Raw genomic sequence first — 19,827 nt, forward strand, 5'->3', positions numbered from 1 at the left:
GTCAACGGCTATCCATCGGTGCACTTTCTGGTCTTTCTTTAAATTAAAATGTTTAATAAATGTAAACCACAGTTCCATTATGCCAGAAGTAATTGTGTTCATTGTATCTTTGAAAACTAAGGGAATTTACTTTTTGCCTAGGAGCGATTGAACCTGAAAACCTTGAAAATGTGTTTCAATTTCCTTCCATCTTGCTCTACAGTTATTATTCCAACAAAAGAGGTACCGGAACTGAGCTGCATAAAAATATTATCTAAAACTTGGGAGAGCCATTCCCCCTTTGTGTTTGGGCAATTTGAGTGTTAATAATCTCACCCTAGGTTTCTTGCCACCCCAGACAAACCTGGATATAAATGTATCCCAGGCTGCAAACTGATTCCCAGGGACCTCCACTGGTCGGTCTTGGAATAAGTACAACAACCTTGGTAATATGTCCATTTTAATAACATTAATTCTACTGGTAACATGTAATGGGTAGGTAATATGTCTGCTTCATAAATCACAACTTTTTCTCAATTTCCTGTTCTAGTAATCCACTTATCTGAGTCCTGATTTGACGAATTTGAGTTATTAGTTTTGGGTCTCTATTTTTCTTATGTTGTTGTTTTGTATTTGTTAATTCTATTTATTAGTCCTGGCTTTCTTACTTGATGCTGCTAGAGTTATCACTTTACCTCGAATCACTGCCTCCAAAGAGTTTCATAATATCGATGGGTCTACTTCTCCATTCTCATTAGATATGTGCTTTTTAAAGTATAGCCCATATCATAATTAACTGCGATGCCATACTGCTTTCAACTCATGGAACAAACTTACTAATAGTTTATGATCTGTGTAAATCACAAACTTTTGCCCTTCCAGCTACCGTATTTTTCGGAGTATAAGTCGCACCGGAGTATAAGTTGCACCTGCCGAAAATGCATAGTAAAAAAGGAAAAAAACATATAAGTCACACTGGAGCCCGGCCAAACTATGAAAAAAACTGCGACTTATAGTCCGAAAAATACGGTACTTGTGAAAATACTATACTCCAAAAACGGATATTCCTCTTTATCTACAGTAGCTGGGTATGGTTGTTTGCTGCGGCTAACAGTGTGTGTGATGCAAACCCGGGAGTTTCTCTGCTCCAACTCCGTATGGTGAAGCATCACAAAACAAAACCAGTTATTTGGTTTTATAATTTTTCACGAACACACTGTTTAAAAGCTTTTTCTTGCTCTGGTCCACAAGACAGTTGTTACGCCTTTCTTTATGTAAAGGTGAGAATACGGTTGACAGGTTAAGTAAAAACTTACTGTAAAAATTTAACAGTCCAAAATAAGCTTTGAGCTCAGCCACTGACGTAGGTGCGGGTGCCTCCTGCACGGTTTTCACCTTTAAAACCTGTTTTGTCCACTTTATGTACCGTATTGTTCGGAGTATAAGTCGCACCTGCCGAAAATGCAGGAAAAAAACATATATAAGTTGCTCTGGAGCCCGGCCAAACTATGAAAAAAACTGCGACTTATAGTCCGAAAAATACGGTACTAAGAATGTCCCATCTTCTGTCATAAAACTCACACTTGGTTTTTTTCAACTGAAATCCTGCATCCTCCAGTCGCTGCAGCACTTTATCCAATGTTTACAGGTGATCTTTAGAATTTTTTTACCCTGAAAATTACATAAACCATCCAGATTAAACACATAATATTGTATGTGTGAACAGTCCTTGTGCGTGTTCACTCTTACACATTTTCTTGATTCCTTGTCCAGAGCAATCAGTTGATTTGCATCTCTAACTTGGTGTACAGTATTAGACATCCTTGGAATGGGCAGAGGTGGGTAGTAACGCACTACATTTACTCCGGTTACATCTACTTGAGTAACTTTTGGGATAAAATGTACTTCTAAGAGTAGTTTTAATGCAACATACTTTTACTTTTACTTGAGTATATTTATAGAGAAGAAACGCTACTTTTACTCCGCTCCATTTATTTACATTCAGCTCGCTACTCGCTACTGATTTTCATCGATCTGTTAATGCACGCTTTGTTTGTTTTGGTTTGTCAGACGGACCTTCAAAGTAGGATCTATCGCATGCCTGCGTTTCACCAATCAAATGCAGTCACTGGTGATGTTTGACTCCGTTTCACCAATCAAACAGAGCCAGGTGGTCACATGATTGATGATAAAGTTTCAGCGGCAAACAACAACAACAATGGCAGAAACAACAACAAACGCAAACACCCTTGGCCGCTTCAGACAACCAAAAAAACAGTTATATAATGCGTTGTCATATGTGTCTCCCCAAACAAGTGGACATTTCAGCTTACATGAACTCAACGTCAAATTTGAGGAAGCACATCGCGGTAAGTAACGTTAGTAGATATTTTGGCTGTCACCGTAGGCTGATGTTAGCTTCCCTGCTATGAATAACTGTCAAATGTACATCGTGTGGGGACATTTATTAAGGCACTGCAGTCTCATAGAGAGACAGACAGAGACACACACACACACACACACACACACACACATACACACGCATGGTAGGACACACACTCACGCATGCATACAAACACCAATCAGAAGTGCATAGTGTGTTCCCAGGTGCAGCCCACACCTATCAGTTTATGGTTTGCGTAAAGGCTAACTTGTTATTTTCCTTTGTAATCTCTGCCTACTGAGCCTATGGTGCTGTTAAGTTATTGTGGCTCACTTTGCCTTAATTTTATTTTATTTTAGTGTATTATTATTTAATATATTATTGTTTTAGTTGCTTAAGAGATATTCCTGGCTCTGAATTTGTTCATTGCTATTTTTATGTTTTTGTGCATTATTTGTTGCCGTCATTAAACGAACAGGTTACTCATCAGTTACTCAGTACTTGAGTAGTTTTTTCACAACATACTTTTTACTTTTACTCAAGTAAATATTTGGGTGACTACTCCTTACTTTTACTTGAGTAATAAAACTCTAAAGTAACAGTACTCTTACTTGAGTCCAATTTCTGGCTACTCTACCCACCTCTGGGAATGGGCTACTGCTCATTCAGAGAAACTTTGTTTACTGTGCTTGTAGTCGAGTAGACGTTACAAATGCAAACTCTCGTGTCTGACTTTAAAACAGGCACAATGGGTGCAGCCCATTCTGAAAATTTTAATGGTTCTACAACCCATGGCCAAAAACTATGGTGTCACCAGACTTGGAGAATGTTGATTCAGTTGTTTAATTTTGTAGGAAAAAGAACAGATAACAGACATGACCAATGTTCCCTCTAATTTTTCATGTGTCTGAGCAAACGCTCAAACTCCCTGAGCATTCCTTGGACGACATGTGAGCAACATCAGACATGCACGCTGTCGCCACCCCAGCATCACACATGTCCCAAAGCTGACATCATAACAAGTTCAATGTTTTATTAATCAAATAACAGCAGTTATTTCCATAATACTATTTTCTAATCTAAATGATTAATTAATCTAAATGGAAATTTAAAAAAAAAGTTTTCAGGAGCTGTATGTTGTATGTCTTGGGGGTTGCTGTAAAATAATTTAAGACATGTACCCCTTCAGAGATCACGATTTGTTCCCCTTGAAATATTCACATTTAGCACAATAAGATGTGGGCTGTAGCACAAACATGGGATATAGTGGATAACGTTGTGTCTGTAAAATATATCATTACATACTTTTTATCAGCATTTAGCTAATCTGCTAACTGCATTTCATGATTACTATGATTAAATTAACATTCTTAATACAAAACCCAAAACCTGTGAAGTTTGCACGTTGCGTAAATGGTAAATAAAAACAGAATACAATGATTTGCAAATCTTTTTCAACCTATATTCAATTGAATAGACTGCAAAGACAAGATACTTAATGTTCGAACTGGAAAACGTTGTTATTTTTTGCAAATATGAGCTCATTTGGAATTTGATGCCTGCAACATGTTTAAAAAAAAAGTGGTAAAAAAGACTGAGAAAGTTGAGGAATGCTCATCAAACACTTATTTGGAACATCCCACAGGTGAACTGGCTAATTGAAAACAGGTGGATGCCATGATTGGGTATAAAAGCAGCTTCCGTGAAATGCTCAGTCATTCACAAACAAGGATGGGGCGAGGATCACCACGTTGTCAACAAATGCCTGAGCAAATTGTCCAACAGTTATTGTCAGTTGTATCAGAAAACAAAGACTAAAACGAACTACAACCAACGCTAGCAATGGTTATACTGGTGAAAATAAGTAGATCATGCTTAGCAGCCTAATGTACGCCCAAAACTAAAGAGGAGACATTTTACCAAGGTATGCCTAATGGCAATGTTCCCTATAATTTTTCATGTGTGTGAGAAAACACAGAAACACTCTGAGCATTCAGTGGAATACAGACGTGCACACTGTTGTCATACCAGCAGCACATTTGTCTCAAACCTGACATAACAATTTAAATGTCTTATTCTTATAATCAAGTGACAGTCGTCTTTTTCAAGAGATTATTTTCTAATAGATGTGATTTGGCCCACTTATATATTGTTGTTTTTTTAATCAGCTATGCACTATAGTATTTTATACCTGGGTGGGGGTCCTGCTTTGGAAAGATTGTGTACCCCTTTCAGAGATCACATTTAGTTCCCCTTAAAACATTCACATGTTGCATGAGATGAAGTGTTTATTAACTTTCTGTCTGTAACATAAATATTTTTATTAGCAATTATGTAGTCCTGTAACATCATTTCATGATTAAAATTAAAAAAATAACATTCTTAACAAATGACAGTAGAATAAGCACACTGATTGAGGAGTCATAGTAAAACGACCTGACATTTACACTTTAGGTGTAGTGTTGGAGTTGTCCAACTTTTTGTGTGGCCATAAACGCACCAGTGGCTAATTGCCATAGTGCATGGGTGTCAAACTCTGGCCCGTGTAATTTAATTTGGCCCTTGAGGCAATATCAAATTAACATTAGAGCTGGCTCGCCGGTATTATACAGCGGCGGTGGCGCTGTAACACCGCATTCACCGCTAATACCCATACTTGCAAACCCTCCCGATTTTCCCGGCAGACTCCTGAATTTCAGTACCCCTCCCGAAAATCTCCCGGGGCAACCATTCTCCCGAATTTCTCCCGATTTCCACCCGGACAACAATATTGGGGGCGTGCCTTCAAGGCACTGCCTTCAGCGTCCTCTACAACCTGTCATCACGTCCGCTTTTCCTCCATACAAGCAGCGTGCCGGCCCAATCACATTATACGTATATGCAGCTTTTACACACACATAAGTGAATGCAATGCATACTTGGTCAACAGCCATACAGGTTACACTGAGGGTGGCCGTATAAACAACTTTAACACTGTTACAAATATGCGCCACACTGTGAACCCACACCAAACAAGAATGACAAACACATTTCGGGAGAACATCCGCACCGTAACACAACATAAACACAACAGAACAAATACCCAGAAACAGAACTTGTTTGGGTCCCTATCAAAAAGGTTAATTTGTTCAACCTTTGTTCGCGGCTTTGTTCAGTTTTTAAATTTTGGCCCACTCTGTATTTGAGTTTGACACCCCTGCAGGTGAGAGAGAGAGCAAGCGGCTGCTGTTGATATAACAGATGACAAAGAGTTGCTTTCGACCAGTTTTGCTAGATAAAGGTATTTTACACATTGTTTTGGTGTGGTTATGGCCGACAAACAATTTCGTTAAATAAAAAGACCGATGGAATTCCTGTCCTCCTTTAAGTGTCTCCACAGACGTTACAATAATTTAAGTGTTGACAAACATTGTTTTATCTGTGGCCGCCTTTCGTCACCTGTTAGTTACCATTGCATTGCAATATCATACAAAACAAATTATTTGTTTATTTTGTCTAGAGTGGGATTTGATTTTGTGCGCGGCATAGATTTGCTGTGCGCAGAGGACGCGTGAGCAGTGCGCAATTGCGCAGGTGCGCACCTTAGAGGGAACGTTGCATGCATACTTGCCAACCCTCCCGAATTTTCCGGGATACTCCCGAAATTCAGCGCCCCTCCCGAGACAAATATTCTCCCGAAAATCTCCCGATTTTCAGCCGGAGCTGGAGTGAGGACAGCCTTTTTTCACGACGGGAGGACAACAGGGTGACAAGAACTAAATCATCCAGACTAGAGATAAATTGTATTATTATGTTTATCTTACCTAAAAATACGTATATTTATTAATAATTAAAAAAAAATGTTCACTATATTTTGCTAAAAACATCAAAACTAATTGTATTTTTATTTGTATTTTTTCTGACTCCTTATTACATCCAGTCATAGAATTATACATTAAAATAAACATATTTGAAATAATTAATTTTAAATTATCATAATAATTCATCTAAAATGACCATATTTAATTATTAAAATAATTGCTTGTTTATCAACAACTTTAGCATTTTATTCATTACATTTTGAAGCTCTCAGAAGCCAAGTTATGTTATATTCCTTAATATTTATTTATGCAAGTTTGAAGTATCAATGATCTAAACACAGTTTTGTTTGCATATTTTTAGGATGTATATATAAATATAGATATATGTATGAAATACTTGGTGAATTCTAGCTGTCAATATACTCCTCCCCTCTTAACCACGCCCCCCCCACCCCCCACCTCCCTAAATCGGAGGTCTCAAGGTTGGCAAGTATGGTTGCATTACACGTTGTTGATCTTCTCCTGCGTCTGTTGTTGGGTGTGTGAAAGTAGTGCCAGATCGTCGGCATAGTCCAAGTAGTCCAGTTGTGACCAAAGTGTCCACTGAATCCCGTTCCTTCCCTGTGCGGGGGAGGTCTTCATTATCCAGTCAATGGCTAGCAGGAAGAAGAGGGGCGAGAGGAGACAGCCCTGTCTGACCCCAGTCTTCACTTGGAATGGCTCAGTTAGCTGTCCTCTATGGACCACCTTATATGTCAGTCCCTCATAGGAGTTCCCGATGATGGAAACAATCTTGGTCGGAGGAGCTTCCAGAGTGTATCTTTGTCTGGACTGTCAAAGGCTTTCTCATACTCAACAAAGTTTATGTATGAGTTCCACTCGATTCATTGCAAAGCTGCAATCTGGTCTGTGCAGGATCAATCCTTGCAAAAACCAGCTTGCTTATCTCAAAGTTGTACGTCAATGATGTCTTTCATCCGATTCAAGATGACTTTGTTAAAAACTAGATCACTATGAATATCATACAATGCTACACTCCGACCAATGACGGGGAGGAAGAACACAAAGATCATTTCTACAACAGGCTGCAGTTCATTATAGAAACTCGTCCAGAGAGGGACATCACAATCCTGATGGGAGACCTAAATGCCAAGATTGGAGGGAACAACACAGGGTATGAAGAGATAATGGGAAAACATGGATTGGGGACCATAATTCTATTATATTTTTATGGGTTTTTTCTTGTAGCCCATAGTCTCCTGTGAATACTAATTAGGAACTTCTTGAAGATGAAAAAACAAGGAGACAAGTGGACTGCAAAAACTGTGTACCACCAGAATCAGCAGGCCTGTAGTAGCTGCGGGATTTTAGTGTTAGAGGTAAATATTTCAATCAGGAATGTTTGTAGAAAACGGTTTCATCTCCCCTTGTCAGCCAATCATTTGTAACTACATGCATAACATTTTATTTTGTAATTTGCTGAAGAGTTTCTGCACCACCGCAGTGTCTTAAGCACCAAGACCGATGCAGCAGCTATTTTCGAGGCTAGGTTGGGAGTGGTAAGTTCCCTCCTACAGGTCAATAAATATGTAACATGTAGTCCCTGGACCCACTGCTGAATCCAAAAATCCCCCCACACGTAATACATAGTTGCTTTTTTTGCTCCATCTTTTGCTGATTTTGTAAAAAAAAATTTAGGGTGCACAATAGTGTTCAGACACACACACATCGGTGACACCAAGCTCAGTGCCACACCAGGCTCACCAACCAGCTCAAACTGCCCGATTTTCATGTCCTCGCCGCTGCCCTTTAATGAAGTTCCATTGATTTGATTTTGCCCCATGTTCAATGTGTCCAATATCCGGTGAGGTAGTGGGAGCGTTATTTGATGACTAATTATGCCTGTCAAAATGTGCTATTTTTATACCATTAATTACTAAACCACTATTAGTGCAAACCTGTGCCAAGAGATCCCTGATACAGTACAGCAGTGGTTCTCAAATGGGGGTACGCGTACTCCTGGGGGTACTTGAAGGTATGCCAAGGGGTACGTGAGATTTATAAAAAATATTCTAAAAATAGCAACAATTCAAAAATCCTTTATAATACATTTATTGAATAACACTTCAACAAAATATGAATGTAAGTTCATAAACTGAACATCAAATCAAGTAGGCTATTCCATTCATTACCATAAACCCAGAGTTTCCCCCATGCCGTGATGGTTTGACCCTCACTAAAATGTCTGTCAAAAAGAACTGTGGAAAGAAATGCAACAATGCAATATTCAGTGTTGACAGCTAGATTTTTTGTGGACATGTGCCATAAATATTGATGTTAAAGATTTCTTTTTTTGTGAAGAAATGTTTAGAATAAGTTCATGAATCCAAATGGATCTCTATTACAATCCCCAAAGAGGGCACTTTAAGTTGATGATTACTTCTATGTGTAGAAATCTTTATTTATAATTGAATCACTTGTTTATTTTTCAACAAGTTTTTAGTTATTTTTTATATCTTTTTTTCCAAATAGTTCAAGAAAGACCACTACGAATGAGCAATCGTTTGCACTGTTATACAATTTAATAAATCAGAAACTGATGACATAGTGCTGTATTTTACTTCATCTCTTTTTTTTTTCAACCAAAAATGCTTTGCTCTGATTAGGGGGTACTTGAATTAAAAAAATGTTCACAGGGGGTACATCATTGAAAAAAGGTTGAGAACCACTGCAGTACAGTATAAGTTATTAGCCAACAGGGGTCAGCAGAAGGCCATATATAGATCTGGATATAGGGCCATCTGTTTCCTTTGCACAATAGGCATAAAAGCTTAATTTAGTGTGGTTATTTTTAGCATTATTTTACATTCCATGAGCGCATTTTTGCCGTGGAATGAAAGGACAATGCTTAATGTACATCACGTTCATGAGCGACGCTGCATTACCTTCCAGTGCATGAGCACACAATTCCACTCCAAGTTGAAATATATAAAGCAGAAATGTTGTACGTTTATACACATTTGGGGTTTATAACATACGTAGACTTGCATCCTGTCTCGTGCTGCCCACTGATTAGTTCACTGACAATTTAGCAGCCCTCGCCGTCTTCAGGTAACATTTGCTCTGGAGCGTCTGCGGTCGAATTAAACTTCCAGATTAATCTGCATTTCCACGTGAATAATCACGTGTGTTAATGCTTTAACTCTTGACACCTGTTTTTAGTAAGTGAAGGCAAAAAAAACCCAATGTCATTCTCGAAATGGACAAAGTGTACGCATGATTAGAAGTCAGTATTTTATTCAATGTAAAAGGTAAACATGACCAAAATCACCACAAAAATTTTCACGGCCATGCAGAAAGGGTTTGTAAACAATATAATGATTCACACATGTTTTATTTAACCACTATCAAAACACAAATGTATCAAACCAGAGAAGCAATATGACATGTACAAACTTTGAATAATGTACCTCATGTTTAATATGCACATTTGTATCCAAAATAATTTTCAACTTACATTATTTGGTGATCCCAATACATGTAGCCATTTTTATCAAATATATATATATAGCACCATTAATAGAAGGTTTCAACCTACTGTAACTGAGGAAAACACCACATAAAAAGACCCGTGTTAGTATCCAAGAACAGAAAAAACAATTTGTACATACAATAATTAAGACATGCATTACTGTGCGAGTCCATACCTACACCAGGGAACAAAGACAATGAATGACCTGATAAATGGTTAGGATTTGTCCTCATCTTGGTGGAAATTGGAAATGGACATCCCAATCCACAATGCAGGTCAAAAGAAAACACATAGAAAAATGAATAGTGCTTCACAACAGGGATGTCCAAACTTTTTGCACAGAGGGCCTCATAAAGTCAAATTTAAGGATGCATTTTGTTTATTGGAGATGCAAATATATCTGAACAAAACATCCACATCACGGATTTGTGTTGAAGGTGACAAGGACATTAGTGCAATATCAAATAATGTTTGTCACTAATATATATATATATATTTTTTTTTTTACAATATGCAGACGTTAATTAAAAAAACAACAACTTTATGCTGAAAATGGCCCCCGGGCCACACATTGTTTATAAAATTGAAAAAAATCCTACTTTTTTTCATTTAGATCAAGCACCCAAAGTCAAACTCCTTGATTGATACAGAGCCCTTTCAACCAATGAAATACAACTAATACAAGGTAGTACAACAAGTATTGATTGTGCGTTATTTTGTGTATCTTGGAGCACTGCAAAAACTCACACTCTCATCAAGCATACATTTCTCATTTTTAGTCAAAATATCTAAACAAACCTAATACATGTCCCAATCCCATGAATAGTAATTATTCAGTGGGACATAAGAACTTGTTTTTAGGCAATAGATCTGGGGGGGATAATACTACGTTTCACAAGACACAAAACTTAATAAACTATAGCTAATAATAGGTTTTAATTGCTAATTTCAAGAAATCTTACAAAGACAATTTTGACTTGTTCCATTGGCAGATTTTTTTTATTTTTTTTTGCTCATTTCAAGATATTTTTGCTTGTAATGAGCAAACAAATCTGCCAATGGAACAAGTCAAAATTGTCTTGGTAAGATTTCTTGAAAAAGCAAATTAGCAATTAAAACTTAGTAGCTATACTGATTTATTGAAAAAGGAAATTATCGATTAAAACTTATTAGCTATACTTTTTAGTATTGTGATGATTTGTGTCTTACATGGATCTTGTGATGCTTAAAAGTAGCATGTTTTTTCTCAGGAGATCTATTGCCTAAAAACAAGTTCTTATGTCTCCCTGAAAAAATACTGTTAAGGGGAATGTAACTTGTATTAAGTTTGTTTGGATATTTTGAATAGAAATGAGAAATATGTACTTGATATTGTGAGTGTTTCCAGTGAGGGGTTAGCAGCAGGTAACAGTTGTTCTTCAGTGTACTTCATGAAGAAATTATTATTTGTTCTTATTATCAAACCTCCAAAAGCTGTCTGAATATTCTTCTTGCAACTGACTGTGTAATTTCTTAGACTGTATGATGATATTGCCAAAAAAACAACAACATTCAAAATAAACTGTGCAATATTTGTGATAATTTGAAATTAAAAAAAGGAGAAAAAAAACAAATTGAACAGTCTGCATCCTTTCAAATATTAGCAAGAAGGATTCAGAATTGAAACTGAAAAGAAAACCATTACACAGTTCTGAGAAACAAGTTGTTTGACTTTATGATAATAGAATCGATGTGCTAGTTGTAGCATGTTGCATATCAAATTGTCATTTAGCACTTTAGCAACAGTCTATTGAAGCATGTCCCCATGGTGTCACAAAGAATCCACACATTCTGCTGGCACGCTAGCTACAGTAGCATAGTTGCAAAGCCCAAAATTCACAAACTCGGTCTCAAATGCAGCGGCAAAAAATACAACATTTGGATAGAATAACATTTAACAGTCTCCACCAGAATACTACCAAGGATAATTCATTACAAGAAAAGAAAAAAAAAAGTTTGCTATGCACACAAAACATGTAAAAACAGAAGTATTGGCCTATTGGCCTTGGGTATTCAAGAATCGTTTTAATAAAGTTGTAAAAAATAAAAACAATATGGTAGTCCATCTACAATTAGAAGACTTTAGACTAGTAGTCAGGAATTCTTGAGTAATGCTATTTGTATTTATTATTAAACTTTTTTGAATTTGACAAATATCTAATGAGAAAATGTATTGGCCTGTATAATATTTATATAGTATTTGGATAATCAGGAACATTTATCAATTTACATTTACAAAAAGTGCTAGCCTTTCTTTTTGGATATAGTCAGCTACAGATGTTTACCTGCTTATATTGACTGGTCATGTTAATATGAAGAGAATCAAAACGGGCCAAAATCACATTTTCTTTGTTCTTTATCGACCCTTGGTGGAAAACATTTGGACATCCATGGCATACCGGGACCCTACAATGTGTTGTAGGAGAAAGAATGGTTCCATCATGATCTTGAAAAAATGCAATCAATTCCTCTACTGAATAGATCAAATCCTGGAGCGGTCAGTTTATTGCTTGACAGGCTACTTTCAGTTCATGTAGAGTGATGTTAAAAGGAATTATTTCTCATTTCTAATCATCTAATCTAATCCACCAATGTTGATGTTGATGATTAATGGGTTGCGAAATTTATGCATAATCCTGCAAAATAACAAACCGAGCACCAATGTCATTTCCCCTACACTTTTCACAAAAAAAATTAACATTTTGTTTTGTACATATTGTAAAATGTCATCTTCGCCTACCACATTGAAGTGTAAAAAACAGCCATTTTTTGTATACAAAATGTTCACATCAAAGCTATTAAATATTATTCTTGTTAAATATCTGTATGTAATCACATATGCAACAATCATGTCAGAAGTACTGTAGTTTCTTCATCATAATACCTTTTGTAAGTCAATATTTTTGCATATCAAATCTCATAAACTGTCTCTTTATTTGCATATTGTCACCTGGGTGTCGTTTCAGCTGCACTAGGAGGTAGCAGTTATACACCAGTTATGTATAACCCAGTTTAATAAAAACAATGTACATATTTTTATTTTATAGATCCTTTCATCGTAACTCTTGTTTGTACGGTATTAAACGGCATTACATGAATTTCCAATGACTTTAAACATACAGGACCGTGAAAAAGACAGTTAGGCTCCGAACTGAAATGATAAATTCCATTTTTAGTCGGTTGTAAGCTCCTCGACAAGATTTACTGGATTGTTGCCTGTATTTACCTTGTCAAAGTGATTGTTGCGTACAGGTTAATCAAAGTAATAAATAAGCCTTTTGCACAGTACTGTATGTCATTATGTGGCCAAGGGGATTCATGAACTTCTTAGTCGCTTGACCTTGAAACCAATTCCGAAACACCAGTTTGTGTATACTGTATTTACATATTGCTTATAGTCAACTTTACGCACATGAATCTGCCGACGACGACGACGACGGGTGCTACTCTGCTGTCCTCTGATACCACAACATGATACAACGTTTCTTGCGTGGGTTCCAGCTAGATCGCTCACTGCAGGTGCTGCAGTGCCCTTCTGTTTAGACCAGTGGTTCTTAACCTGGGTTCGATCGAACCCTAGGGGTTCGGTGAGTCGGCCTCAGGGGTTCGGCGGAGCCTCCGCCACGGAGGTAAAGACACATCCGACTTATCGTGTAAATAAAAACTTCTCCCTATCAGCGTATTATGGATACCCCCAAACAATGTTCGTTCTAATTTTCCATCTGATTTGCAGGTTTTTTGATTGATTGATTTAAACTTTTACTAGCAGATTGCAAAGGAAGAGAATACATTATATGAAACAGTACAGTTTACACAGTTCAGTACATATTCCGTACAATTGACCACAAAATGGTAACACCCGAATAAGTTTTTCAACTCGTTTAAGTCGGGGTCCACGTTAATCAATTCATGGTAATGTGTGTAAGGTGTGTAATTTGTTGTGAGTTCATGCACTTTGTTGGTTTTGTTCTTTGAACAAGGTGATGTTCATGCACGGTTAATTTTGTGCACCAGTAAAAAAACATAACTTTGTCTTGAATTTGAAAAAAAAAAACATTTTATTTTTCACTAAAGAAGTGTTCGGTGAATGCTCATATGAAATTGGTGGGGTTCGGTACCTCCAACAAGGTTAAGAACCACTGGTTTAGACTGAGATTTCAAGCAGAAGCAAAAATGCCGTTGCGTCTTCGAGCAGTCCATAGCGGTTCTACTCGTGTGGATTCTTCATTCATCACCCCAAACAATGTTTATAAGTTTCACATTATCACTAAAACAATTCTTACTCACTAAACCGTCACGTGTTTGATGTCTGTAGGAGTGTTTTCATGCATATTTGTACATACTAATGTAATGCTAATATGCGAACACGTTTATGAGTGTCTGTGTTAGTATTATTAACTTACAATGGCATTCTTTTTGTAATGTCTCAGTTTCGGTCTGTGACTTAATCCAAGTGCAGTTATCAATAAAAAAAAATCTCTTAATTTTTTTATTTAGAATTATCCTCAGTTTGAAGTTTCTCAATAGGAGTGACATCTGCAACAACCACTCTAGAACTTTCTGAATTTTTGGGACTGACTGCGATGTAAATATGGTTCACAGTTTTAACTAAGACTGGAAAGCACTCCAGAGTTTTGTAACAGTTACGTGTGCAACCAAGACCATGTTTATTTTTTGACAGAATGTGTTTCTTGCATTCAGCACACAGCTGTTGTATAAACAACAAATCGCATGGAAATGGGAAACCACTATTTTCTGAAATCCAGACGGATTTCTTTGCTTTTTGACAAAAATGATGATGATGTTGATGATGATTCTTAACGAGGTTTTTGGGCAACTCTAGAGTAATTAATTCTCTTAAGTCAAGTCATCAGTTATTTGGCGAAGGAGAGCAATTCCCCACCATACTGAAGCAGGAGGAGTCGGTGAAAACTATGATATGTCAGCCAAGAGTGTAATTGGAATCACTTAAAGGTTAAGTGGTATCCATGATGAACAATTTACAATATTAAAGTTGCATGAATTTTTCCAAAACGTAAAAATACATCAGTATTTTAGAGAAATGTTCAATTGTTTTAAGGGGGCTCTATATTTTTTACTTTGTTTAGCATTGTTAAAAAGTATATTGAGCTGTTATTACAATGAACAGTTAACTCATTTGTACCATAGTAACATGTATTACATAACACATACATTGCTATGAGTTTTTTAATTGGAAAAAATGTGGATGCTGCAGGAGCAGGGAATAAAGTTGGAAGTTGGAGGGAACAAATGTGAGGGTCAAATATATGAAAATCTAAATACTATATTTTCCGAACTATAAGACGCTAATTTTTCCCCACCCTTTGAATCCTGCGGCATATAAAACAGTGCAGCTAATTTATGGATTTTTCTTTGCTAACAGCCATGTATTGTGTTCAACAAATAGTTTTCACACAACACTGAAAAGGTGTGTTATTTTTTGTGCTATGGTGCCATCTTTTGAACGAGTTCACTCACTGCAGGTGCTTCGAGTTGAAAATGTACTTCCTGGTTCGTTCCTTTAATGAGAAGTATTCATTCATAGAGTCTCTGCTCGAAAGGATTCTTCATTCATTGTGTTAGTATTATCAAATTACAATGTCATTCTTTTTGTCTAGTTTTAGTTTCATAAATTCACCAAGACGTCACCGTGGAGTTATTGAGTCTGTTTAGCTGTTTGGAGAGCTAGCCTCCGCAGCTAGTGGGTCCCTGACGAGGACTTCTGTTTTGTTTGATCAGCTGTTTTACTGCCTGGTGACAGGCACCATTTTAAAAACAATTAAGGTATGTAAATATACTTTTACAAAATATTTTGTACCAGTATATATGTTTGTAGTCCGGTTCGGCTAATATATGTCAACATTTATTTTGTCTAAAATTTGCGGTTTAAATACTGGTGTGCTCTATAGCGCAGAAAATATGGTAAATTTGTTTAGAAATATACATAAATTGTGTTCTGTCGCCTCATTTTGTATTCTTTTTACAGAAGACAGCCATTAGTGTTTGTTTTGATGGGGTAGGGCCCCAAAGCAGTCTCCAATAATATTGGTGACTGCTTTGAGAGAGGTCTGCATACCAACTAAATATAGCAACAAAAGTTGCTAAGTTGCTGACACTGGTACATCTTCTTATACTCCAACAGACCAATTGTGTACGAGGTGTGTTCAGAAGCTGTTACGTTGCATACTGCTAACTATTGTACTTTGTTGTAAAGACCAATGGCCTATTCACAGGCCATTCCAATATGTGTTTATGAGCAACGGCAAACAGGTAGCGCCTGTGGTGGCCCAAATGTATTTGTGTCAGGCCGCAAAATTAATTTTTGGTAAACACTGCAGTTAGAATGTGTAGATATTGCATTGATTTCATGTAAAGTTTGCCATATTAATCAACATTTGCATCATAAATGTCGGAAATCATATTAAAGATGTTTTTCGTCGCTATAAAATGTAACTTCTTGTAAATATGCATGTTTGCCTATGTTTCCAGACACCTATACAATATGTCTCTACAGATAAATACTTCTAATAAATCCACTTGCTAAAATGTGCTCTTATTTAAGAGAGTTAATAATAATTTACATCATTAATCCTTCATTATTCACAAATATTTGTATAATAAAGCAGAAAGATCTATGGCAGTTGTATTGTGATGGAACAAACTGATAGAAAGTCTCAGTAAACTTCATAAAAAAAATTAAAAATATGTCTATAAAGAAAAAAATATATAAAAAGGGAGGGTGGTGTATTGTGTCAAACAGAAAATAATAACAGCTGCTTCAATAACAAAATACATTGCTACCCCACTTTACGATTTCAAGATAAGAGCAGTCTTCTGCCCCCCTATACTGAATCAGGACAAGTTGATAAAGACTATAATGCGCCAACCAAGGGTGTTTAAATAATTTACAAATGAAATCATCATCCATGAAAATATGGAAAAACTGCTGATAGTGTGGTTGACGGAGAAGCAGCTAGCAGGAGAAACCAAATAATGTACACAATTACATCATTTCATAAAACTACTACAGTGTATCGTATTGTAATTTTTTCCATACAAGATCTATCGATGTCTATAGAAGTTAGTTTTTCTTATAAAAAAGATTGTTTCATGTTGAAATTGTGATGTTTGGGGGGAGGCCGAACGGAACAATTACTTTTCAGTTCATTTCAATGGCAAAACTGATTTTAGATAATAGATTACTAAAGTTACAAGTTCCATCACAGAACAAACTAAACCCATTTTTATTCCCTCTACAGTCTCACACTGATGGTGGTAAGCTACTCCACTAGCAACAGCTTTTCTGGGGTGGACTGCCGGAAACCTGGATGCTCATTAATAGCAAACAGCCTGGCCCACTACCACCAAACATTTATTCACATTCATACACCAGTATGCATACACTTGAGGCAAGGTTGATGAATAGTCTTGCCCAAGGACACAATACAAGTAACTAGGGAGAGACGAATCAGGTTTCGAACCACCAACCCTTCAGTTTCTGGATGACCTGCTCTACATACTGCTGCCCACACAATTAAATAAAACAATCCGAGAGTTATTCATTAATGATTCCCCCGTTAAGTGTGTGACAATACGTGTATAGAAATATCTCTACAGGTCATCTGAAATGGTGAGGTGTGGCATGGAGTAAGGGTGACTGCAGGTTCCTGTATTTGAGAGGGAGGGATGCCCCATCTACAGTATTGAGGCATGATGACGGTGACGTCTTGGTGAATTTATGAAACTAAAGCAATACAAAAAGAATAACATTCAGTAAAACTACTCCCATTTCTGGGTGACCATATTCCACCAATGGTGCAATGGAGGCCTCTCTTCTGGATGTCAACGGTTGACAATTCTCTTGGTTCCTCACATGTTTCAAAAGCAGGAAAGAATCAAAATTCCCAACTCTTTTGGCAAACTAACCAGGTGGGTATTTTCAATAGACCAATAGGACAGGATGAAAAAGTTGAGCAAAAAGCAAAAAGAGATGACATATTGGTGGCATTGATAATATGTCAAGCAAAACAATGTTCCGTTGGTTCCGAGGGGTACATGCCAGGTGAGTCAGGGGACATCTTATTGAACACATTACTAAAGGCGGAACACAAAAAATAAACGTTTCTCTGGAAAAACGATTACAGAAGAAACATTCCATGACAATTTTGATTATTCTATGCAGCATTGTATTGTATGACCAACATCCTTCACACCTACACCCTGCACTTCTAGTTTAATAATTATTGACATAGTATATAAATATAACCACTTTCATTTACAATATTTTCACCACACAGCCACCAAAATCATGTGTAAAACCTACTATAAGACAAACCCCTAACCAAAATCAACATAAAAAAACCAAAAATGATTCAAGTACTAGATCAACTATGTCCTGTGTGAATTCAGAAATATACATACATACATACACACACATACATATATATATATATATATATATATATATATATATATATATATATATATATATATATATATATATATATATATATATATATATATATATATATATATATATATATATATATATATTCTTATTTGTGCCAGCTTTTAATATCAGACAAATTATTAAAACAAATGTTCGTGTTCAGTGGCTAACCTACCCGAAAACAAATCAACACAAGCAAAGACCCAGCCCACCCATACAAAAATCACAGTTTATACAGGTCTAGGGCGACGTTAAGTACAGAGGAGCTCCACTTACACAGAAAAAGGTAAAAAAAAAAAAAAAAAACATTTTTACCATTGGTTTTAATGCTCAAACAGTTGACACGAGAAAGAAGATAAAAGAAGAACGGTCAAACATTTGTGACCAAGTCCTGGGTGCTTTTCCAAACTTGGCTTTATACACACACTTAGAAATGACTGCAGAAAATACCTTACTTCTCCACTGGAAATATGCATCTCTGTGTGCCATTTCAGTTTGGATTGATCCTTGCAGAGAACTGTCATTTCCCTCTTTGTCCTGTTCTGATCTTCAGATCTTAGGGCTCCTGTTTGATATAGTAGGTGCCAGAGCCATTGCTCTCCTGGTCAGAGGTGCCCTGTGAAAAGTTGAACTCATCCACCTCCATTGTCTCTTCTTTCATTCGTAGGAGGGAGTCTACAGACACAAAAAAAAAAACATAACAGGTCATGCTGAAATACATTTAGATCAGGAACAATCAATCACATTTTACATTTTAAAACATTCCTTATGATGTGTAGGGGTATAACGGTACATGTATTTGTAATTAGATTTTTTGGTACCACACTGTACATTTGGATCCTTACAGCCTTTTTCCACACGGTACACATTAAAGCTATTGCATGTCATCAGCTCAAGATTGTTTTAAAATAACACCACCAAAGGCTAGCATATGTTACCAATAGCGGTTTAAGAGAACATATTTAATAAATACATGTCTATATATTTGTCCCAAATTAAACTTTGTAAACATTTACCAGAGGTCAGCAGTAATGTTGGAATTGATTGGCTTTCATTTTTTTTGTGTCTCGTACACATGCGCATGCCTGCAGTACGTCGATTAAAAAACAGATGCAATGTTAAATAGGTGAGCGAGACCGTAACTCACTCCAAATATCGACCTTTTTTCTCCAGGTGTGTGCATAGGTGGGGTGTATCCTGACAGTTTGAACCAGGAAGAGGAAGGGTCACAGTACTATGGGGCGGTATTGGGAGAGTAGCCGTGCCAGCAACCTGAGGGTTCCTGGTTCGATCCCCACCTACTAACAACCTCGTCACGTCCGTTGTGTCCTTGAGCAAGACACTTCACCCTTGCTCCTGATGGGTCGTGGTTAGGGCCTTGCATGGCAGCTCTCGCCATCAGTGTGTGAATGTGTGTGTGAATGGGTGAATGTGGAAATAGTGTCAAAGCGCTTTGAGTACCTTGAAGGTAGAAAAGCGCTATACAAGTACAACCCATTTACCATTTACTACCTCACGATGACATACAGCAGCTTTAAATGAGGGAAAGGAAGGGTTTGTCGTGTCACACATCTACTCATTTAACAAATACACAGCAGCCCAGGCACAACCATTCACATTGGGA

The 19,827-nt window shown here is 36.9% G+C and overlaps 1 protein-coding gene across 2 annotated transcripts in view; it reads right to left on the reverse strand.

Annotated features, from left to right (window-relative positions):
- Positions 1–9,442: 9,442 nt before the first annotated feature.
- The window catches only part of mbtd1 (mbt domain containing 1), a 63,741-nt gene continuing 53,356 nt past the window's right edge, over positions 9,443–19,827 (reverse strand). For both annotated transcript variants that reach the window (XM_061967044.2, XM_061967043.2), the window contains one exon: positions 9,443–18,878. In XM_061967044.2, the coding sequence (XP_061823028.1) occupies positions 18,760–18,878 (119 nt within the window). In that variant the 3' untranslated portion in view covers positions 9,443–18,759. The remainder of the gene's footprint in view (positions 18,879–19,827) is intronic.

This window comes from Nerophis lumbriciformis, linkage group LG11, assembly GCF_033978685.3.
Source record: "Nerophis lumbriciformis linkage group LG11, RoL_Nlum_v2.1, whole genome shotgun sequence".
Lineage (NCBI taxonomy): Eukaryota > Metazoa > Chordata > Actinopteri > Syngnathiformes > Syngnathidae > Nerophis > Nerophis lumbriciformis.